Source organism: Arvicanthis niloticus, chromosome 6 (genome assembly GCF_011762505.2).
Source record: "Arvicanthis niloticus isolate mArvNil1 chromosome 6, mArvNil1.pat.X, whole genome shotgun sequence".
In the NCBI taxonomy this organism is placed as follows: domain Eukaryota; kingdom Metazoa; phylum Chordata; class Mammalia; order Rodentia; family Muridae; genus Arvicanthis; species Arvicanthis niloticus.
The window spans coordinates 86,423,036-86,447,182 of NC_047663.1; the positions used below are offsets into that span (position 1 = coordinate 86,423,036).

At 41.5% G+C, this 24,147-nt stretch overlaps 1 protein-coding gene across 2 annotated transcripts in view; it reads left to right on the top strand.

Annotated features, from left to right (window-relative positions):
* The window catches only part of Ranbp17 (RAN binding protein 17), a 277,019-nt gene that overhangs the window by 235,995 nt on the left and 16,877 nt on the right, over window positions 1-24,147 (top strand). For both annotated transcript variants that reach the window (XM_034507004.2, XM_034507005.2), the window contains one exon: window positions 8,099-8,265. In XM_034507004.2, the coding sequence (XP_034362895.1) occupies window positions 8,099-8,265 (167 nt within the window). The remainder of the gene's footprint in view (window positions 1-8,098; window positions 8,266-24,147) is intronic.

Below are 24,147 nucleotides of genomic sequence, written 5' to 3' on the forward strand. Positions count from 1 at the left end.
CTTTTGCATCTTGTACTTTCTCATCAAGCTCATGCTTTCCTTTAACTTTGGTATAGTTCATAAGTTTTAGAAGAAAATCATTTTAGGTCTTTGTCTACTGGAGTAATTTCTTACATATTTTTCTACTTATTTATTTTTCTTTTTATGGATTAAATAATCTTATGTATGTCTTGATTTTTATTGGATATCAGATACTGTGAATTTTATGGTATGTAGTGTTTGATTGGGATTTTGGATTCTGTTCTTTTAGTTGAGTTACTTATTAATTTCGTTCATTTCAGCTGGGGTCACAGCATTTATTTTAGAGTAGCTGAGCCTCATACTAAGAGGCAGCACTTAGAGGACACTGTAGTGCCCATGTGTTACACGCTTCTTAGGAACTGTTCTGGCTCTAACATCTGAAAGGTAAATAAAATATCCAATAAAAAAAAAATTAGTCTTTTAGCCATCAGCTTTGCAGCCTTGTTGAGTTTCTTCTCGTGTGTGCAAGGAAAGCAACAGAGACTCCTTACAGATCTCTAAAACTGCATCCCTCTGTGATCCCCACACTCTGGTACTTTGCACATATTTATAGCTGCCTTAGTCTTCAACTTACTGAGACCCCTTGGCTTTGTTTGGATGGCCCTGCCTGTCCTGCAGTCTAGGCTGTTGTGGGTGTGCACTACAGCAGCTGTAAGTATTGCCTCATTAGTTCCCTCTCCTCAGCTTTAATAGTCCTATACTTCTTGTTTGCAGTAATTGAAAACTGTTGCTTCATAGATTTTGTCCTGTTTCTGGTTGTTTATGGCAGGAGGGGAAATCCTCATAGCAGTTAATCCTTCATGGGAAGAAGCAGAAGTCTTGTCTTTCGTTATTACAGTTTAGCTCGACATTCTGTTATCTTACATCATAGTAATACTAAGGATTTTAAATAGGTTGCAAGCAGCTCTGTGAGTCTTTTTTTTTTTTTTTTTTTTTTTTTTTTCCTGGAACTCACTGACACAGTGAGACCAGGCTGGACTCGAACTCAGAAAGCTCAGAAATCTGACCTTGTCCGCCTCCCAAGGGCTGGCATTAGAGCAGTGCACCACCACACACTCTCCCTGTTAGTCTTAAAGTGTGATATTTGTCAGGCCTGGGATCTGCATTTCAGCAAGATGTTGACAAATTAGCATATGAAGGGCGCTGAGCACAGTCCCATTGCTGCTGTGGACACGGGGACAGCGGGCATATACTGTGCCTGATTCTGTCACAGTGGTTCTTGTGTTTGCTCATTTCATTCTTTTGTTTTTAAGATGTATTTATTTTATGTATGTGAGTACACTGTCGCTGTCTTCATGCACACCAGAAGAGGGCATCGGATCCCATTAAAGATGGTTGTGAGCTACTGTGTGGTTTCTGGGAATTGAACTCAGGACCTCTAGAAGAGCAGTCAGTGCTCATTTTGTTCTTAAGAACAATGTATACCAGAAGTGGGCAAGATAACCCAGAAGCACTGTGTTCCTCATTCCCTTCTGGATCATAGCCATCTGAGGGACAGTAGTGTTTTTTATTCTTTATTTGAGAATCTTATTCAATATATTTTGATCAGATTTTAATGCCTCCCCAACTCTTCAGATTCTCCTACCCCTCCCTACCCACCCAAATTCATATTCTTTCTCTTCTATTACAAAATAAAACAAAGTACACACAAAACAAATTTTTTAAGAAAAACTGATTTATATTGGCCAACCACTCCTGAGCATGGGTCCTGCCCTCAGTTATCTGTGAGACTTTGTGCTTATTCCCCCTTCTCTGTGCTGGGATTTTTGTCTTTCTTAAGCTTGTGCAGGTCTTGTACAGTATCTGTGAGTCCATATGCATATCTGTTGTGTTGTGCCTAGAAAACACTTTCCCAGAAATCATCTAGCAACCTGCATCTGCATAGATTCTGAGCAGACAGTCTCTGGGGATCCTGTGATAATGACATCCCACTTAGGACTGAGCACTCCAAAGTCTCTTCCTCTCTGTAGATTGTCCAGTTGTGGGTCCCTATGTTGTCACTTCTCTGGTGAGGGTTGAGTGAGATCTATGGGTATAGAAGTATGTCCTTGGGTGTCATTTTATTGCTGTGTCCATTTCTCAGACTAATGTTATTTTCTCATTAGGCCCATAGCCATCTCAGGTTCTTCCTCATTAACTGTATCAAGTATAGATTTTGTCCATTGAGCGGTCTTTAAGTCCAGCTTTTAAACATGGTGGGATGCTCTCATAACATCCATACACTATTACACCAGTGAGCCTATCTTGTAAGCAGGCCATTGTTGTTGCTCACAGGGTTGGTAGCTGGGTAACATTGAGGATTTTTTTTTTCCTGTGGTAGCATGCACAAAACCTTCCAACACTGAATGCTAGCTAGCCAGTAGGGATAAAGCTTCCAGTTAAGCCCCAGCTAGATTTCTTAGTTCTATGCCATAAGTATGTGGTATCTTCAGCAATAGCCTTACCCTCAAGCTGTAGAATCTAACCAATAGCATTAGGAATACTCAAGAATATTTGAGGAAAGATGTTGCTGGACCCTTTTGGCCAATTAAGGATCAGTCAGTCTCAACCATTTCTTTATTCCCAGGCCTGGTACAGTAAGCACTTGCTAAATACTTACTAAAAGAGTTAAGTAATACTTTCAGTATATCGATGAGTATAGTATGGCTCAGAAAGTTGTGCTGAAGTCTTTCCCATTTCTCTTTGTAGAAGTTAAGCCTGATTCTTCTTGGACCCAGCCCCATGCTCCCAGAAATAAGACTCAAAATTTATTTATAAATACCTTGGCCATATAGGTAGGCTCTTCTCTAACTAGATCATAATTTAAAATAACCCATTTATTTTAACCTACATTCTGCCACATGTCTTGTCACCTGTGTTCAGGTGCCATGTGTCCATCTCCTCACATCTTCCTGGGCAAATCTCCAATGCCTGGCTCTATCCCAGAATTCTTTCTGCCTCCCAGTTGTTCCACCTATTTTAGCCTTTCTTATAGGCCATGGGTTTTTTTAATTGACAGGTAATACATCCATACAATACACAAGATAATCTCTCTACACCTCTTTATCATACCTTCCTGCTAGATCTACCTGATACACAAGCAAAAAAAGAGAATTGCTGGTTGTGTTTAAAACCTACGTAGGTTTCAGTTCTATATCTTTGGTGTAAAGTAATGGGACAGAATCAGAAAGTTGAGTCAGTAATGTATTAGTTGCTTGCCTAATATTCTGAACATAGTATTTTTAATCATAACTGGCATTCATTAATGTTTATAGTTTCTAGCTACATTTTGTTTGTTCATTTGTGTGTTTGTTTGTTTTGAAACAGGGTCCCACTATGTAACAGTGGCTGGCCTGGAACTCATTATGTAGACCAGCCTGGCCTCTAACTCACAAAATCTCTCCTTCTGAGGACTGGGATTAAAGGTGTGCACTGTCACAGTTGGCTTTCAGCTAACTTTTTGTGAACCTCTCTCCCACTACCTTCACTCTTCTACAAGTATAGAACAAGCCTAGGACCTACAAAAGGCTGCTCGTGATGATTCCCAACCTGTTGGTTCAATAAATATCATGTGTACAAATGCTGTGTACTAAGTAGTAGTCTAGACCTTGCCAGTACTGAGGGGAATAAGACATGAAAGCTTGTATTTTAGTGGTGAGTAAAGAAGATGCCAAGTTATAAGTGTTCAATAACCCCAGTGAGGTGGGAGCTGGAGGATGAGTAAGTGTGCAGTTCCTAAAGCCGTACTGAGAAAAGGCCCTGATCTCAGCTGTGGGTGGGTCTCCCGTCCACCTGGAGGGAAAGGGCAGCACAGAGCACGAACAAAGCGTGGAGCAGCTGGCTGGACGGGTGGCTTAGTGGCACAAGTACTTGCCTGGGAAAAGTGAGGACAAGCAAGACGTTCAGTCAGCCACACACCACCAGACCTGATAGTTACCAGTAAGATGTATGTAAATATCAGGGTAGATATCTTGCCATTTCTAACATTCTTGTATGGATATTAAGTATTAGTACAATATTAATAGTAAAACATTGAGGAAATATGTTAGAGTTTAGTGGGATTGTACATCAGTTTTCCCCATCATGAGTAGTTGATGCTAAAGAGAGAAAACAGCTGTGGATTAGTTTAGTAGATAGGCTTTGTGTTTAAGGGATTGAAAGCTAGGAAAATGTTTAGGAAATGAAAAGGGGGAAGAGTCTGCCATTGGGGGATCCTGTCACAGTCTGTGTGCAGTATCTTGGTGAAGCTTCACAGCAGTGGGAGCCTGGGCTGCATATACTGCACACTACAGATGTGAAGTCAGACAGCTCAAAAACAACAGCCTAGACTTATGCTGGCCTCTGCCCAAAGCTCCTGCTCTTCCTCCCCAGTGGTCCTTTTGTCTTGGAAATTGCCCTTCAGACTACATTTTTCCAAGACCTTCTTCATTCTTGTGCTATGATGATGAGTTTTGAGCTGAAGCCAGATTTTAACTCAGCCCCATTATCATCTTCCTGAGTCTTGTGCAGCTCTTGTACACAGTTCACTTTTCAGAGCAGCTTTCCATGGTGGGCCTGCGTAAGCAGGAAGGCTATTGATGATGTGTGTGATTCCTGTGGACCACTTGTAAGAAAGCCAGAGCACTTAGCTTTCTCAGTGCCAAACAATGAATTGCTAGAGAGGACAGAGCACCTAATAGATATCAAAACATCCTAAAGAACCAAGAAGTGGCATCAAATCTAAACATCTGTGGTATTTGCTCATTCTCTGAGAAGTCACGATTTGACTCTGACTGCCGCATGATAGTTTCCTCTGCAGATAGAGATGAGGCAATGCTAATGTCTCATCTTCAGCACTATTCATCCTACTTTGACCAAATGCCTGTGATCCTTATGATTCCACACATTTAAAACTACCTAGAAATAACATTTATCCTTTTCAAAGCCCCAACCATAAATCAACCATAATGGAACCCCTTGCTTTTATTGCAAAGCTGTGTGCTCCAACCTTTGAGTCTAAAGTGTTTACCTGGCTTTTCTGCAGCTGACTCAGTGGATTAGACCCTTTTAATGCAACTTGCATGGCAATATGGTCACCAAATTATGTGAAGTCTTTAAGTTTTATATATGATTGATAGCATATTGCTCTTTACTTTCATGATCAGGGCTTCAAATGTAGAAAAATGAAGGAAAAAAAAATGAGGAAAACTCAAGAAGTCAGTGTTTGCTTTCTGGGCTGCTTCCCAAAGTTATCAGAGCACAGGGTTTCTTCCTACATAGTACCCCGGGGTTTGGGGTGTGATGGAGAGTGAGTACATACATCCTATAGCTTTGAGAAGCTGAGAGCTGCTCCTTTCTTAAAAGATGTCTTATCCCAGTGAACGGCTGTCCAGACCATGACCTTTGTTCAGCCTCTCATTCCTCAGGATCCTGTACTGGCTGCCATCATCCTGTCTGTATCTCAGAAGGCCCCAGACCACCTCTTTTCTATTTCTAGGACATGGCTCCATAACTATGTGACCATTTTCAAGCTGGGGTGCTATTTCCTTGCTAAGTTTTACTGAACAAGGGCCCTACCTTCTCTCAGGTTAGTTTAGCTTCCCATTTTTCAAGTCATTCTTTGACCTCTGATCTATCAGACATTCATGTCTCAAACGTAAGATGAATAAGCCACTATTTCTCAGCTCCCCTCCCTTCTTTCTGTTTGTCTCTGCTCAGTTTGACTTGGGTTTTGGTTTTTTGAATCAAGATCTCATATAGCCTAGGTCAGTCAAACTGCTGATCCTCCTGCCTCCACCTCCCAAGTATAGGAATTACAGGCTTGTGCCGCCATGCCTGGCCTCTCAGTCGGATTCTCTTAGGAGGCTACACTGTTTGCTATTTTCGTTTCTCTTTATTAATCAAAAAATTACCAGGGATTGTGTTGACACGTCTTCAATAACCAAAAAAATATGAGTAGTATCACAGTAACCATATTAAGATTCTAAATCACTGAATTGAGATAAACTAGAGAATCTCTGGATTTTAGCCCCCTCCCCTACCCCTACTTCCTCTCCCTCCCCTCACTTGAGGGCCTTAAGTGTGCTAGACACATACTATACCACAGAGCTTCAGCCTTTCCTTATTTAAAAATGCAAATGATACCTAATTCTCAATAGTTGTTAGAAGTTAATTTGGTAAAGGCTAGGGGTGTAGCTCAGTCGTAGAGTGCTTACCTAGGATGCATGGAAATGGAGCCCTGGACTGGGTCCCTAGAACTGCCTAAAACCAGCATGGTGGCTTGGGCCTGTTAATCTCAGGACAGGATCGGCACTGAGAAGGCAGATGCAGAAGGAACAAAGTTCAAGGTCATCCTTGCCTATATATCAAGTCAGAAGACAACTTGGGATATGTGAGACCCTGTCTCCAAAGAAAGCAATGAACTTAAAGAGTCAATAATTTTAGTATATAAAGGAAATTACAAATGCTTGCATAATGCTTACTTGCTTAGAAAAGTTTGATTACATTTCTGTTAATTCAAATTAAATGTCTCTCTATCCATTTTTGGATGCTCTCATGTAGGAACCCAACCCACATTGTTAAATTAATCTTCTATCCTGATTCCCTACGAATTCTTATCTGCAAACCAAAGTCTCGCCTTTACAGTGTACCCTCCTTCATACTGTGAATGGCAGCCCAGTAGGGACTGCAATCTGAGTCCCTGTTGTGGTGCTAGTGGCTAGTTCGGTTTGGTTTTGTGGATACCAAGGATCAAATCCCCAGGGCCTTATGTGTGCTAAGGTCCTATACCACAGCCAGCACCACCACCATTGTTATTTAAAAAAAAAACCTGATGCTTGTGTGTATTTCTACTTAATACTTGGTTTTAATATAGTTATTGACAATATAGATTCATGGCCCAACTTCTTACTTACTGTTCAGTCCTGATCTTACTGTGTTCTAAATATGTGTCCTTGAACAAGTCACTTAAATCTCTACACCTCACCTATAAAATGAGGATAACTGTTACATGGTAAAAGATTAAAAACAACAATCTGTGTAAAACCTTCAATACTTTCACTAACATGTAGTAAGCCCTCGGTATGTCTCAGCTATTTGTTGTTACTGAAGAACTTTTTTTCTCATTCAACTCTGCAAAGTGTTTTACAGATGATAAGAAAGTAAAAATATCACTTGGAAAGTAACAGTACAGTCAATTAACAGAAGCTGTGCAGGTCCCACTGTGCTATTAACTCTTCTATCCCTGACAAACTTCCTCTTTCTATCTCACTGAAATAATCTTTGCAAGCTATCTCAACCCATGTCCTTCACCCAACTCATTTTTGTCCACCATTAAAACATGCTCTTTCCCTCAAAATACAGCAGTTAGGACTGGGAGGAGAAGTCAGTTCATGAAGTACTTATGCACGTACGTACCCACGAGGACCTGAGTGCAGATGCCAGCTCCCCCTGTAAAAAGCCAGGCATGGCTGCACATTCCTGTAATCCCAGCTTTGGGAAGGTGGAGATGGGAAGATCCCTGGGGCTTGCTAATCAAATAAGCAAGCTTTGGGTTCAGTGGGAAGTTCTTGCCCCAAAATTAAGTTAGCAAGCGATTGAGTAAGATATAGGACATTAACGTCTGGCTTCCTGATGTGTATACAACCTCCATGTGCAAGTGAACACACCAAAAACAAAACAAAAAACAAAAACAAACAAACAAACAACCCTCCCAGCAGCAGAGCATATGACCATGTGACTCTTTCATGCATTATTTTACACTATAGTGACCTCTGTGGAAAGCCATGGCAGGGTTTGGGTTTGCATCTGTTTCTCCCCAAGTACGTTTCACTAACTAGATGCTTGATAACTAGTCAAATTGAACAGAGGTTGTTCAAGTCCCAAATGGGGACTTCTGTCCAGTTCAGACCAGGAATCATTTTTCTTGCTGTTATTTCTCTATGCAAGACCATGTAAAATAGACACAAGGCTTAAAGTGAGAAAGAAGCCAAAGTCCTTCTCTCAAGGATTTAGCGTTTCACCTAAGTGCTTTGAAATCCTAACTCTTTAATGAAGACAGTGTATCGAATGAGCACACAGTTGAGTAACGGGAGTAAATTGTTTTTTATTGTTTGTACAGACACAGTCGTCTCCTCCAGCTGCTGTACGAGTTTAGACTACATGGTCACCTATCTCTTCAAGCACATAGCAAAAGAGGGGAAGAAGCCACTTCGAAGCAGAGAGGCTATGCAGGCTGGTCAGAGACTGTTACATTTTATGCAACAAAACCCAGATGTTCTGCAGCAGGTAAAGCGTTTCCCAGAAATCAACCTGGCCCCTGGACTTGTATGAACATTTACCAAGGTGTTTAGCCATGATTCTTGTTGATAGTTTTCCTGGACAATGGAGAGTGCACTGCCTGAATTTGGGGTTACCCACCCATAAAAATCCCAATGCTGTTGAGTTCACTGCAGAATTCAGAAAGGGTAGTTCTTTTGAGGCCAAGAAGAGTGGCACAGAAGTCAGACTTCCTCCCTGGACCCCAGGCAGCACCTGCTGAAGAGAGCATTAAGGACCTGGCTGCTGGGACAGTCCTGCTGCTCCTGCTCTGTATGGACAACTTGCTAGGAAGTGTCCAGTCTGACAGTGGGAGGAGCACTTGTTCCAGCAAACAACTGGGAGTCACACAGTACAGACATTAGGCAGTGTTCCCAAACATTCCATTCATGTTTTATAATGCTGCAATTGCCTTATCTTCAGGTGTGGTTTCTAACTGGCTAACACAGACTAAGTCCAAGTTTATGATTGTTTTAAATAGCTTACTTCCACCAACCTGAGAAACAACATATTAAGAAATGAAATGCCAGGAATATTCCACAAAGAATAAAGTCATTTTGCAGATATACCATCACTACGATTCATGTTTCTACTTCCACAGAATTTAGGAAATATCTGGTACACTGTTTTCAGCTTTCTGAATGGTATATCCATAGTCTGATTTGCAGAAGTAAATACTTCAACTGGCTCTATTGTCATTAGTGAACAATGTCATCTTAGTCTGTGTACTATATCACTGCACGTGAACATGAAACTAGAGTGGAATGTTCCAGAAGAGGCTTCCTTCCAACTGTAATGGCTTTGCTCATATTTAAACAAAATTAGGAAAGTCTTATGTGTGGTGACGTTTCAGCTAACTAGTTGCTTTCCAAGAACAGATGACAGGAGTATAATTCATTTATATTTTGAGTAACTAGACAAAGGATAATTACTGCAGGCCCATTACTGTTCAATTAATTGGTAATATGAGAGAGAGAGAGAGAGAGAGAGAGAGAGAGAGAGAGAGAGAGAGAGAGAGAGAGAGAGAACAGAAAAGAACAGAAAAGAAAAGAAAGGAATTCCTTGTGGATCTGGGCAGTGTGATTTCTAGCTTCTCCGTGAGTATCTGTTATCCTCGTGATGGCATGCTCTAAGTCAGTGAACCTCAGTCTTCTCCATAGGGAGCACGTGAGGACTCTAGTGTACCCCAACCTGTACCAGTGGTGACTGGCTTTGCATGGGACTAGAGATGTGGAACTCGTAAGGATCCGAATGATCTGTTTCATTTATTGTGTACAAAGTGCAAAAACAAGTAAGGTTTGTAAAGATGAAATTAATCAACCAGTTATGTGACAGTTGTATTTACATAGTAGTAATAGAAACCCACGCAGAAGGGAAGACTATGAAAGAAGTCTTGTTTAACTCCAGAACCACCTAGAAATGTGGCTGTCATGGTCCTCAGTTTTACACATCAATACACTGGATGCCTCCAAGATTCATCAGAAAGTAATGGAATTGGAATTTGAACCCAGGTCTGTTTAGTTCCAAAACCCACATCCTCACAACTTACACCAGTGATTCTCAGAGTATGTTAAAGTTACTTGGATGCCTGTACAAGACACACATTCTGTCATGGTTAGGATGCACTTCTCCCCCACACTTCCACCTGCAAGGCACTACTGTACCGGCGCAGGCGGGAGTCCACTGCAGCCTATGTGCTCTGCATTGAGAAGGCTGAGGACCACTGGCTTGGAGAATCAAAGATAACAAATTCCCAAGGATACACTAGAAATTAGGACCAGCCTACCATGACAAAGGACAAGTCCACCACTGAGTCATTCCTGTGAGCAGTCATACTCCAGTGTTGTCCCATCAGCTTTGGCCAGGCACTTCTAAGTGGGTAGAAAATTTTAGCAAAAATCAATAGGCTGCAAGCAAGTGAGATGACTGTGCAGGAGATCAGCCAGTGTGTCTTTACTCAGAATCACCATGCATTTGTTGGTTTAAGTAATTTCTGTGTGTTAATAAGACTTGGTAACCTTTCACTTTACAGCACATGACTAAGTAGTGATATATCTTTATTAAGCCATGGAATACATTCTATTTATTTGGGATGTAAGCTTTCAGATAACACTTTAAATATTAATGACTGGTCTCTGGTAGTCAGCATAAATATGATTTGCATTAGCACTAGGTTATATCATCCTGAGTGCCTCTGATGTCAACTATTGGGTATAGTAATATCTGACATCATCTCCTTAGGTCACTGACAACTTTGACCTCTATTCTTATGCACAGTTTCTGTCGTCTCAAAAGCTCTTTTGAATTGATTTGAAATTTTGACTCTTCCCTTTATGAGGCAGTAAAATTGATAATTATTCAGATGGGAACTGAGCACTGAGTGAAAAATCAATTCCACCCGCTCTCTGCTGCGTATAAAATTACTTCTGAGTCTGCTGGACTGAACGGATGGCCAGAGTAAAAGCAGCAGGCAGGAGTAGTGGGAAGAATTAGCTGGACAGAGCTAATAGCCTGGAGGGATGGACCTGGAAAAGAGGGAGTGGGCCAGTTGGGGGTTATTATGAGCAGGGATGGGCCCATTGATCATCTGTTTACATCAGCTTTCCAAGACCTTATAAATCAACCCTGAAGAGTGGCAGACCCCAGATTCAGATTCACCAGTGGGACTTGTATTAGATTATTCTCATTTTCACACTCAGATGAAAAGTGAGCCATTGATTATTCATTGGCTGCCCATTAAATGCTGTTTTTATAGATGATTTGCCTATCACAGAAGGTAATGAACAAGGTTGCTGCTTCATAACTGAGGTCTCAGTTTTCAAGGCATCTGTGTCATTAAGTAATGCCTAACCCTATTAAAAGGAATGGGTTACAAATTGCTTAACAGTGCTGAAAAACTAGACCCTAATGACTAATTGTGCCTGGAGTTTAGAGAGGGCTTGTCAGCTCTTTAAACTAAACTGATGCAATGATACTGCAATTATTTACTGGTTTGAACTGTTTTCCTCCCACCCTGGACATATTTGGCTAGAAGCATAACTGCATGGAGAGCGTCAGTTCCAAACTGCAGAATGATCTCCTCAAGATTCCGCAGAAAAGCCTCACCTTTGTGGGCCTGGCCATGTGTGCCGCAACCCGAGAGAAAGTCCTTTGACGTGCCTCTCACCTGGAAGTGGGTTTATTATGACCGGTCATGTGACTGTAGATCTTCCACAGTTTGTGAACAGATGTAACTTTGCAAAGATTAAAGTTTATTACATGTGAAGAGTCATTCAATTTAAGTTAGTCTATTTGAGGTAAGAATTGTTGGCTTACAACAACTTAACATCTGAAAAAAACCCAGTTTGCATAAATTAGGGGAGAAGAATTCCCCCAAGTATATTTAAACTAAAAACTTAAGGACCAGCAGTAGCAGCAGTCAGGTTGCTAACGACCACTGCTTAGCAGTAGGTGAGAGTGATCTGCTATAGGAATTTAGAGATAACATTTGTATATGAATTTTTTTCTACTTCATTACTACTCATGTTAAATGTTTGCATTTGAAACCAATAGATCAGCATTCATTCAGGTATATGAAAGACAAATAGCTGTGCTCAAATTAGGTGAGTGTAAAATTGAGGGACCGTTTTAGAGACATGATAAATTCTTTTAAAATGTTAAGGCCACCTGATACAGCATCTCCTCTGCATAAAATGTCCTTAAAAGCGCTAGCACCTTGTGCAAGAGAAGAACGGTACCTATGGCTTCTCTGTCACTGAGTGTATTCTGGTTAGCATGTTGATAAGTTACACTGCAATTATAGTCTCATGTCTATATATAGTGCATAGGGGAGTTAGAGCAGTTAGATTTGGGTGTCTGTTAACCAGCCTTGTCTAGGTCACTATTTGGCTCAAGTCAGCTCTACTAAAATGCAGAGAAGTTCTAAACAAAATGCAGAGAAATTCTAAGTATGATTTTCTTCTCTTTTTTTACTTTCATCTATTCATTTATTTATTCATTCATTTGTTTGTTTGTTTGCTAGCGTGCCATTTAACTAGAAGTTGTGAAGAGCTGTCAGGAGCCATAAGAATCATGCTTCAGTAGGGACGTGAGCGAAAAGAACATTCACCCTTCTCCTCAATCAGTCAGTCAATCAATGAAAATTGCTTTTGTATAGTGCTCTTCATGACATGCATCCCAAAGTGAATTACAGCAAAAGGGAAATCATCTGCTCTTCTTTCATCTCCGTATTTAGACTGAAATGATATTGCTCAACATTTTGACGCACTATACAAGACATCTTTCATACTTAAGAATCCATTCCTTAATACTGAGTAGGAGAAAATGCCGACACATGCTTAACTGGTGTTGAGGCTTTGGACTGTGGAGTTATTTAACAAGAGTCTAAGGGCAGAAAACATTGAGACAAATAAAAGACCCTCATGTTTCTTATTTAACTCTTTAAAAAGTAATTAGCTATATTTTCTAATACTAATGAAAGCATTTCTCATGATCCTTAAACTTCAAAAAGGTGTGCCCTCCGCTTAAACAGCTAGTTTTGGCTGGATTTATAACTTCATTACTGAAAACATGGAAGTAAACTGAAACAGGCTGGAAGGACATCCATAACTTGGCCATAGCACTTAAAGGAAGCAAAGGATCTGTCATTAGACACAGAGAATTTTTAAAAAAAAATAGGCACTTAGATTTTGTGGCAATTGTTCTCATATATGTTACCTTGGTCCTTTTCATAGAAATCTATGCATATACTGTATATTCTTTCTAAGAAAAAAAAACAATAGTAGCAAAATGTAAGACCCAAGAAAACCCCATGTGCAGAACTGCCTTCAGTTCTTTGTCTACAGCTTCTGACATCATCATCAAGTGTCTCTGTGAGGGTTGTTGGTGGCAGCACTTCACAGCTATAGAGACTGAGGTAGAGACAGTCAAGTGTATCTCCCTTGAATTCTGTGACTGAAGGACTACACTGCTCAGCCTTCCTTTGTGTGTTTATTTTGTACTTTTTGTACATATTAGTTATCCCTAATAATGGTTTTTCATTATGCATTTTTATCATGTGCCCACAGCCACTCTCTCTTTTTCCTCTGTCACCCCCTGCTCCCCTTTCTGAAGAACTAAGATGTTGCCAGAGGGCTCTTTAACCCCATGGTTCATGGACTTATCACAAAGCTCTCTGCTCCCTCAGCTGGTGGCTCCTCATCTAGGGACGTCTGTCATACTATGTTTTGAACACTGTAAGTCCCACTGGGTCACTGCAAGGTAGGATGACTTAGAGTATTCATTCTTTTAGAAGACATTAGGTGTGCATCTGTGTGCTTGTGTGTAGGTTTGCACATGAATGCAGTACCGTAGAAGCCAGAAGAATGCACTGGATCCCTGGACCTCACATGGGTGCTAGGAAGAGTTCTCTACAAGAGCAGCAAGTGCTCTTTTGTTTTGTTTTGTTTTTTGTTTTTGTTTTTGTTTTGTTTTGTTTTGTTTTGTTTTGTTTTTCGAGACAAGGTTTCTCTGTGTAGCCCTGGATGTCCTGGAACTCACTCTGTAGACCAGGCTGGCCTGGAACTCAGAAATCCGCCTGCCTCTGCCTCCCAAGTGCTGGTATTAAAGGCGTGCGCCACCACTGCCCGGTGCAAGTGCTCTTAAGCCATCTCTCTGTAGCTCAACTGTATACTGCAGTTGGGACAAAATAGATGGACAAAGAGGCCGCACGCAAGGACAGGGGAGTTTCTCAACCAGTTGGTGGGAAAGAAACGGAAGGCTCAGTGGCCCCAGTCTCCTCTCTGAGACAGAGCTGCGCTGCTTCTCCCTTATCATTGTATGCGCAATGCCTTCACTAATTCTATGGGTAGGTGAGGAGGTCAGGGAACTTAGGACATGTTTCCTAAAGAAATAAATAAGTCTGGTAGTGTGACCGCCTAGTGGTGAGTGGTGATCTTTGTTACTTTCCTTAATTTCTTTGAAGTTGTTTTTGAAGTTTTTTTTCTTTCCTTAATCTTTTTTATTTTTATGCATATAGGTGTATTTGCCTTCATATATTTTTATGCACCACTGGCATGCATGGTGCCCATGGAGGCCAAAAAAGGGTATGAGATCTCCTGGAACTGGAGTTACAGAAGGTTGTGAGCTACCAGGTGGGTGTTGGTAATCAAACCTGGAACTCTGGAAGGGCCATCAGTGTTCTTAACCACTGAGCCATCTCTTCGGCCCGCTTTTGGTGTTTGCTGTCATCTGGTGTCTCCAGGAGGCTGTACAGATGGCAGCTGCTCACAGAGGTAAATGTACCTCTTGGCAGTTTTGTACCACTCCCCACCCCTCATCTCCCTCTCATCCTTAATCTCAAACTCACTCATCACTTCTTCCCGGTGAAGCCTTTCTTTCCTCAGGGAAGCTTTTCCCGGTGATAGCAGCAGCCATTTTAAGCTCTGACTCTCACAGCTTGTTGCTGTGATCTTCTGTGCCTTTCCTAGCCATCACCACGTGTATTCATTAATCAAGTTTCTCTAGAGCAGCCATTCTCAGCCTTGGGGGGAGGGGGGACAGTGTCAAATGACTTATGCGGCTCACCTAAGACCAGCAAAATTATTGTAAGGAAGTAGCAACAAAAGTAAGTTTTATGTTTGGGGTCACCACAACATGAGGGACAGTGTTAAAAGAAGGTTGAGAACCACTGATCTAGAGGAGCAGAGCTGATACAATGAATCTGTGTATATTGAAAAAGGATTTATTAGTGGCTTAGAGGTTATGGTCTGACTAGTCTAATAATGGCTGACTCCCTACAGAAAAGCCCTAGAATCCATTAGTTTTTCAATCTACAAACTTAGATGTCTCAGCTTGTCTGCAATACATGTTGAAACCCCAAAGAAGGAATGCCTTAGCAGCAGGGTGGATGAGAATTCCAGTGAGAGTGGGGGCAAGCAGGCAACATCAAAAGCTTCCTTCTCCCATGTCCTTTTATACAGGCTGACACCATAAATTGTGGCCCGTATCTATGGCAGGTCTTCCCACCTCAAATAATCCAATCAAGAAAGCTCCCTCACGTGTATGTCCACATGCTTGGATTTCAGTTGATTCTAGATGTAGCCAGGTTGACCAAGATTAGCCAGCACACCAAGTATCACCAGCCTAGGACTCCTGTCAAGCCAAGCAGCAAATGTTAATGAAGACAGGAAAGAAACCCACAATTAAGAGCACATCCTCTCTAAAGGGGCGGCCTCATCGCATTTCCAAAAACCAGCTAACCATTGTCTTGCCAGACACATTAAAATTTATCCTAAAGCAATGCAGAGATTTGTGTTTCTTAAATATTGGCCACTGACTACGAGTTAAAAACAAAACAACAATGAAAAAAAACAAAATATCAGAACAGTCAGCAGGCCATGTGTGTGAGTGTGGTTCTTCGTCCCTTATCTGTGCTATAAGGGGGGTACAGCTGAGCCTTCCAATGTGGCACGCCCTGCTGCTCATGGCTCAGACCCATAGCACTGCCTTAGATGGCATTGTAACCTGATTTGTTTTTCATAATTTCTGAAGCACTTATGATTTGTTCTTTTTTAATATAGTTATTTTGGTTTTCCTTTTCCTATTTTACTTTTTTAATATCAGTTTGTTTGAGGCAAAAATCAAGAGTGTTCTCTATCTATCTCTATTTGTGTGGGGGGAGGGGAGAGAGAGGAGGGAGAGGAGTGGGAGAGATCTAACTACTAAGAATGAAGTTAAGAAGACCAGGTCTTCTACATCTAGGTAACAACAATAAGGCAATAAAAGTCTAAGAGGGAGGCTGGAGGTTTAAAGGAGGCTGAAGACTCGGGTTTAAGAGCACTGGCTGCTCTTCCAGAGGACCTAAATTTAAGTCCAGGCACCTACATGGCAGCTCACAACAGTCTGTAACTCCAGTTCCAAAGGGTCTTCTGGCCTCTTTGGGCATTGCATATGCATGGTATACAGAAATATATGCAGGCAAAACACCTGTGTACATAAAATAATAAAATAATTGTTTAAATCCAAGAGGGAATAAACCTTTTACAAATGAACTCTGGCTGCAGAGAAGGCTCAGTCAGTAAAGTGCTCGTCTTGCTTCATGCTTGTAACCACAGCACTGGACAGAGACAGGTCCCTGGGGTTTACTTCCTAGCCAGCCTAGCCTATTTGGCTGGTTTCAAGCCAATGAGAGACCCTATCTCAAAGAGCAGGCTATTTAACACCTCAATAGTAACAACTGAGGTTGACCTCTGACTTTTGCATACACACAAAGAAAACATTGTGAGTATTGCCACCAAAGACAAGTTGGTAAAGTTCATATTTTAATTTTTAAAAATAGAAAAGTAGAGACCTGTGAGACAGTTCAGGGGTAAGAGCGCTTACCGCCATGGCTGTTCTTTGATCCCTGGGATTCACGTGCTAGAAGTGAAGAACAGACTTCTACAGATTGTCCTCTCATCTTCACGCAGGTAGGATGGTGTGCACATGTGCACAGATCAATGGGTGGATGATAGATAGATAGATAGATAGATAGATAGATAGATAGATAGATAGATAGATAGATAGATAGATTTCTTAAATAAAAATTAGTAATTTTAATTAAAATTATATTTTACCTGTAATATTATAGAATTTTCTGTTCCTTTAGAAGAAATCATTTTCTTTTAGAAGAATGGCTATTGTATTAATCTTTTTCTTAAGTATGTCTGCTACTTTGGTTTTGGTTGTTAGGTATACTTGTTGGGTAACTATTTAAGCTGCAATATAGATGTCATCATATTAATCACTTTTGTGGTGTGCCTCCTTTCCTCTCAAAGATCTCCTACATCTTGACATTTGTCCAGGCTTCAGCACAGTCTGATCCTTTACAGTGGTCCGTGGGCATCTATAAAGGAAATATCCAAAATATTAATTTTCCAAATCATAGTCTAGAGGCATGATTTTAACTGTAAGTCTATAGTGGTTGTACACTACCAAATTATAATTTGAATAAGCCTAATGGTAATGCCAGGATTCTATTTCAATATAAAGTAGCCCTCTGAAGCTGCAGGGAAAAGGTCACGCCTACACATGGGTCAAAGAAGGAAGAAGCACTGCCAATATTGTTCAAGTCACCAGAGCATAAAGGGCCCCACCCCATGAGGATGTGTTTTCTCACCTCTAAGCATGGTGGAAGGATACAATCCATTGATAGCATAACTTGCCTTATTAATTGAAAGGAATGGAATCTACCAGATGTAGCCCAAGCCAGTAGAGAGTTGGGTGACTAAGCAACAGCAAAGAGACCATATTGAGCGAGCCAGAATCCAGTCTCCAAGTCATTTATTTCAGCCAGTGACAGTATATTTAAACTCCTGTGTCTCTGCAGTGATTGATGGTTTAATATCATATATAATTTTTTTAATGAAGGAAAACCATTTAAATATGTTACCATTTGCACTGGTATTCTCCTATGTACATAACTGCATTTAATCATTATGGGGATTGTTTTTATACTTGTGTAATTTGTATCCAGGAAATAACTGTCAAAGCCATCTCATGCTGTTGCTGGAATGGTACAGTGTGCTTTATACGCGGATAGATTCGTTCTTCCCTGCACATAATTAAGAGTGTTGGAGCTTTCACTGCCGCCACACAGGAATTCCATGTTTACATTTCAGAGAATGAAGAATAAGCCACAGTGTGTTTGCAGGTTCTTGTTTTCTGAGGAAATGATATTTAAGTGCCTTAGTTTTGTACCAGTATATGATTTGAAGAGTCTGATTTTAAGACTTTTAATATTAAAATACATAATAAAATTTTATTATCTAATTACAAGAGGGTTTAGCCTCTTATTAAAGTTGCTAAATCAGGCCTATATTAGCATTATAATGGCACAGTTTGACATGGAATACTCAAAAGTCAAGTTCAAAAGGGAGGGGTCTCTTACCCCTACCCCTCACACCAAATAACAAGGATAAAATGCGTGTATGGAAGCAAACAAGGAGCAATTTGGGATGCTAGAAAAGGAGTAGAGGTGTCAGCCCAGGATGGTACCCTTAGGCAAGGCAGCTGGTCTATGTAGCCTTTTGTTTATCTGCTACTGGTTTATGTAGCCTTTAGGCCGGCACCAGAAACAATCACTCCTACAGGGTCAGCTGCTGGTCAGAAGCAAAGTAAGAAAAGATTTTGCTTCCAAACACAGCAGCCATAATTTCTGTACAGCTGGCACCTGCTACTGGTGCACAGCATGAAGGTGAAAGGTCAAAGAGGCAGTTGTTCAAAACTCAAGAATGGCTTAAAGGGACTTGTAGATTAATCTGCTTTATTAACTTCTGTATATTAGATAACTATTGCTGTGAATGACAGTACATCTTTTTGAATAAGTCACATCTCTTTCTCTTTTAAATTAGCTTTTGGGTAATGAATATTAAATAGAAAGCATTTCAGAAGTAATTAAATGAAAACAGAATGATGTCATTTTACAGTTTTGTTTATAGAATAGGAGAATTATGCTTTCCAAGAATCTTTAAAAGAAGAAAAAGGAAAGGAAGGAAAGAGGAAAGAGGAAAACAGTCAGCTCTTCATAAAGAAGAAATTGGAATAAACAAGACAGTCATTAGCCTTTGTCTTTAAACTGAGAAAAGATGATGTCTCTTGTGCCTGAGCATGGAGTCGCTGGGTGCCAGTGGCTGGCTTTGACATTCCCAGGGGCTCCGAATGTTTCTTTATGAATTAAAGTGACTGCAATCTGTCATCGTTCTTTTATCTACAGTTTAGCACAGTCAATTCTGCTCCCGGTCTGCAGCAAATGTTCTCAGAATAGTGAAGGAGTTGTGGGAAGTCAGCAACAGACATTCCTTTTCTTTCACATTCGTATAAGGCAGAGAGAGAATTTTGTAAGGGGAAACATACAGCTTTATGCAGACTTAGTCCAATGATAATAGGCATGCTCTGTGATAGCCTCTTCTCCCGTTCTGACAAGTGAGATGGCTTTTAGCCTCTTCATTGATAGTGATGAGTGTAATTGGCTATCTGTGTAAATTAAAAAATAGGAAGAACTCAGTAACTGTGTCCTTTTTTAAAACCTCTGCAAAAAATAAGTCACTATAGAGATTTCCCATAGGTTAAGTGCTGACACAAACTCTGGCAGTGTTTTAAACAAACTCTTCAAACGGGATGGCTTTGTCTGTTGCCTGACAGTGATTTTTCATCCTCGTAGTTTTGTTTTTAAGGTTTCTCATAAAATGAAAGCACTGTAGAGGGCATGTGCGTTTCATGGTAAGAGCAGCATTCATACATATTTCACAAAGAAAACTACACCAAGTCTTTATGCAAGTGTAAGCTTCCCACTCTGAGCAATACTTCTCTGGAAAACAGAGGCTACACCTAAAAGCATCTCATTACTCCCCCCACCCGTCGCCCACAGTAGAGCCGTCCAGCCTCTACTTGAAGATCTGATTGACCCTGTTTTCACCCTGCAAAGCCCTGTGTTCTCTGGGCTTGCTGGGACCTAAAAAGTCACTGTGGAAGGGGCGTCTCCGACTATCAGAAAAATGTGCTAGTGAACGAGTGCAGTGAAAACGTGGTAGAAAATGTGCTGAGTCTGAGACAGACAGATACAAAGGCTGGGTTTATATGTGTATTAAAATGCGTGTTTGCACACGTTTCTGTTTAAACCTCTTAACTCTGAAGTACTTGTATAACCATTTTATAGTCTGAATGTTATGGGTGACTCAGGATGTTAGTGCAGAGCCAGAAGCAGCAGAGCTCGTACTCTCCCCTAGAAATGCACAGCACAAGCCCGGGCTGAGCGCAAGTCTTCCCCCTTTTGGGTTCTTGGTTCAACACTGTGTTTCTCTGTAGCCCTGGCTGTCCTGGAGCTCACTCTGTAGACCAGGCCTCTGCCTCTCTCTCTGCCTCTCTCTGCCTCTCTCTGCCTCTCTGCCCCTCTGCCCCTCTGCCCCTCTGCCCCTCTGCCCCTCTGCCCCTCTGCCTCTTGAGGGCTGGGATTAAAGATGTGCACCATAAGGTGTTAACACTTGACCGATCTGAGTTACTTAACATCTTTACTGGGTTGTTTGGTTGATTTGGGATCAAACCTCATACATGCTAGGCAGCTTCTCTACTACTAAGCTACATCTCCTGTTCTTCCTGTTCTTCATAGATTTAGAAGCTGGCACTTGGATGATGGTCAACCTTTAAGTCTCTCATTATCTAAACATTTAAATACTCTAAAGGCAAAGCTTCCATTCCTTGCCATATACTTAGAGAAGCAGCTGGTCTACAAGGAGAGGAGGCAGGTGCCCTAAGAGGTTCTCAAAGGAAAGACCAAACCGCTGCAGTGGGAGGACAGAGATGGAGAAGACTCCCAGTGGGTGCCTTGTCTTATCTAGAGAGCCCTGGCTTTTTTGCCTAGTTAGGAAACAGCACATTGTAGACCCAAGATCCTCACATATTAAAGTTTCTTGACTTAGATAAGAGAGAGCTGTGAGGACCGAATGAGCTAATGAATACAGACTCACGTAATACAAGATGGCCAACAGAGTATGGCTGTTTGCCTTGAGAAATCACCTGCCACTTGTAAACTTGTCTAATGTGTGTCTAAGCCTAACACTTCTCTTATAGGATTATTCAATTTAAAGTCTGTGACATCAGGCAGATTTACCAAGGTCTGCAGGCATGTCGTCTGTGTGCTTTGCCCTTTTAGAGTTTTTTCTGTGATACATGTTCTCAAAGTCACATTCACTGGACTGAGAAGAAAGGCAGTTCAGGTTTGACTCTTGGCCCAAAGCAACTCTTTTCTTCACTTGTTTCTCCCCTATATTTTTGGCATCACCTTGTAGTGGCAAGAATGAAAATTAATACCATAACCCTACTCACTGAGACAATACCGTTATCCTGAAATCTACTGTGACTCTCATAATAGCAGTAATGGGTGTGGATTCTTTAAACACGAAATACAGCAGCCAGGCGGTGGTGGCACATACTTTTAATGCCAACACTGGGGAGGCAGACAAGCGGATCTCTGAGTTCATGGACATCCTGGTCTACAGAGTGAGTTCTAGGACAGGCAAGACTATTAAGCAGAGAAAAACCCTGTCTCAAAATAACCAAAAGAAAAAGAAAACATAAGTGGAGGTGGGGAGGATTGGTACATCAAGAGTAAACTAGTGGGGGCTGGAGTTAAGAGCACTGACTGCTCTTCCAGAGGTCCTATGTTCAGTTCCCAGCAACCACACAGTAGCTCACAACCATCTGTAATGGGATCCGATGCCCTCTTCTGGTGTGTCTGAAGACAGCTACAGTGTGTGTGTGTGTGTGTGTGTGTGTGTGTGTGTGTGTGTGTAATCTAATTAAAAACAAACCAAACAAACAAAGAGTGAACTAGTGGAGGAAATGTGCAGAGACTCCGACTTGAACTAACTTGTTCAAAGTTGCACGGCCAGTGACAGTGGTGCCCGCTACTGTGGTCTGATGTGCATGTCCCCATTAGACTATGTGTGACTAGAAACTCAGTTCCCAGGGTGGTAATACTGAAAGAAAGGGAGAGATTATCACAAAAGCCTGGTCCTCCCACACTGCTTTCTGGCTTGAGATGTGCTTCCCTCCTTTCTGTGTGCCTACTAAATGGTACCATTAACCATCAGGTTCTCACCAGAGGCAAACCAGTAGAATCCAGTCTAGGGCTGAAAACCTGCAAAACTATAAGCTAAATAAGCCCCTTTCTTCAAAAGTCGCTTTTGTTTTATGTGTCATTAAAATGGTGGAACTCAGACTAATGGTCTGTATAAGAGCTAGGATTGCTGGTCCCTAGATCTCACCCAATTTTGACCAGACAAAAGCTTCTTTGGGCCTCAATCTACCATTCATTCCCAGTATGCTTTCTTACCCAGCCACCCTTGTCTAAGGGAGCCAGGCAAGACTTCTCCTGCCTTTCCTCCTCTGAGTGGCATTGTGAACATGAATGAGAAGCCTTGGAGTTTCTAGAATGATGACAGCCTTATGGGAATATGAGGGGTTGCCCTGTGCTGGTATGACATGCCTGGTTTTGTAGTGATTACTAGTTTTCAGACTTGCAGGCTTTTCTGTGACTCCTGAAGCACATCCCTATGGCAAGAATGTGAAGCTAACTTTCCTATTCATTTTCCTGTTAACTCTGAGGCAGTTCAGCCAGCAGCAGTTGTTTACGGAGCCACATTCATACAGAATACAAAGGAAGTCTTGTTTGTCTGCAGGCTGGTCACCTGTCATTACTTAAGCCTGTCCCATGTACTCATGCAGCCAACCATCAGAACCCATGAGCAAAAGCCCATGAGTTCTGTATGCCTTGTCATGCCTGTGGGATATTCCATATAGTCTTGGGCTCCTGAAATTCCATCTTCATTTAAAGCTCTTTCTTTGAAAATGCTCTACTTAGTAAAGACTTGCATGGTGTGTGTCCTTGGAGTCGTTTACAACATCTTTGAGGATCACAGCATTCTGTAGAGGAGAATTTCCAGCATAGTTGAATTGGCTTCTAGAATCAGCTGGCTTTAGACTCAGGCTTTAGAGTCTCTCATTCCATCATTTCCTCGATGCCCTCCATCACCTGGACATTGGGACGAGAGACAAGTACAACACCTCCATATATACTTGTCTATTCTTCCTGGTGGTCCTGTAAGCTGGGAATGTAAAATAATACACCGCCATGAAGATAGCAATCGAAAATGCCAGGCTTGAAGAGAAGTGGCTTGGGCCTCAAGGCATAAGGAACACCAAAAGCAAGAGCTCTCTGTTAATGCCTGTACTTAATGTGGCCTCTCCGTTCAGATGGAACACAGCAGCTCCACTCAGCAGCAATTAGAGATAAGTGCATTCAGGATGATTTCTCCAAGATTAGAAGGAACAGCTTGATGAGTGGACAATAAGAGATTAATAAATACATGAGCTCCTTAAGGCCTGTTATGGTTGACTCTGAAATGGCCTCCACAGGGCCATGTGCTCACTGCTTATTCTCAGATGACAGCACTATTTTAGGGGTTCTAGGAAATTTAGGAGGTAAGACCTAGCTGCAGGAAATAGGTCACAAGCGGTCCTTGAGTATGTCTTATGCCTACAATCCCTGTCTCTCTGTTTCCTGACCACCATGAGATAGAAACCTCCTGTACCACCGTGTTCTGCCCAGGGCCTGATGCCAAGACACCATCAACTGAGCCCCCCGGAGCCATGAACCAAGTAAATCATTGTTCCTTTAAGTTGTTTGTGTCAGAGCAGTTTGGTCACAGTGATAGGAAGCTAACTAATGCAAGACCACATTTTATTCAGCTCTGCACCAGATGTATTCAACACATAAGAGGCCAGTGATTCTTTGAACAGTGACTAAGTGTGAGAAACAGAAAGGAAGGGGAAAGAAGGAAAATGCTGCAGAGCAATACCTGGTATACAGCAGGCACTCGGTGTTTGCTAAAGAGCTAGTAGTTAAGTAGTGATGGCGTGTGCAGGTGTTAGCCTTGTAGAGACGAAGGAGTCGTCATCCCTGCAGAGGCCTAGCCTGTTTTAGAAACTGTAGAAGTTCATTCCAGGTGCGTAATGTGCTCTTATTCCACAGAGAAAGAGAGCCTTCCCTCCCCACCCTGCACTGCTCTCCTCAGCTCCTCTGCATTAGAAAGAGGCAGGAGACAAATTGACAGAAATCTGGAGGGAAGTAACTCAAGTGATTTAGGAGAATGGAAGGGCTGGCTTATGGGGCCAGATTAAAGAAGCTAAATATGTATAGCTTGCCTAAGTGACAACTAAATGGGGCATTTGATAAGTCTATAAATACTTGGAAGATGTAAATGCCAAGAGGAAAGGGAATTACTTAGCATGGCACAATGGAGTATTGGCATAATGGGGTAATATTAAGAAAGGCAA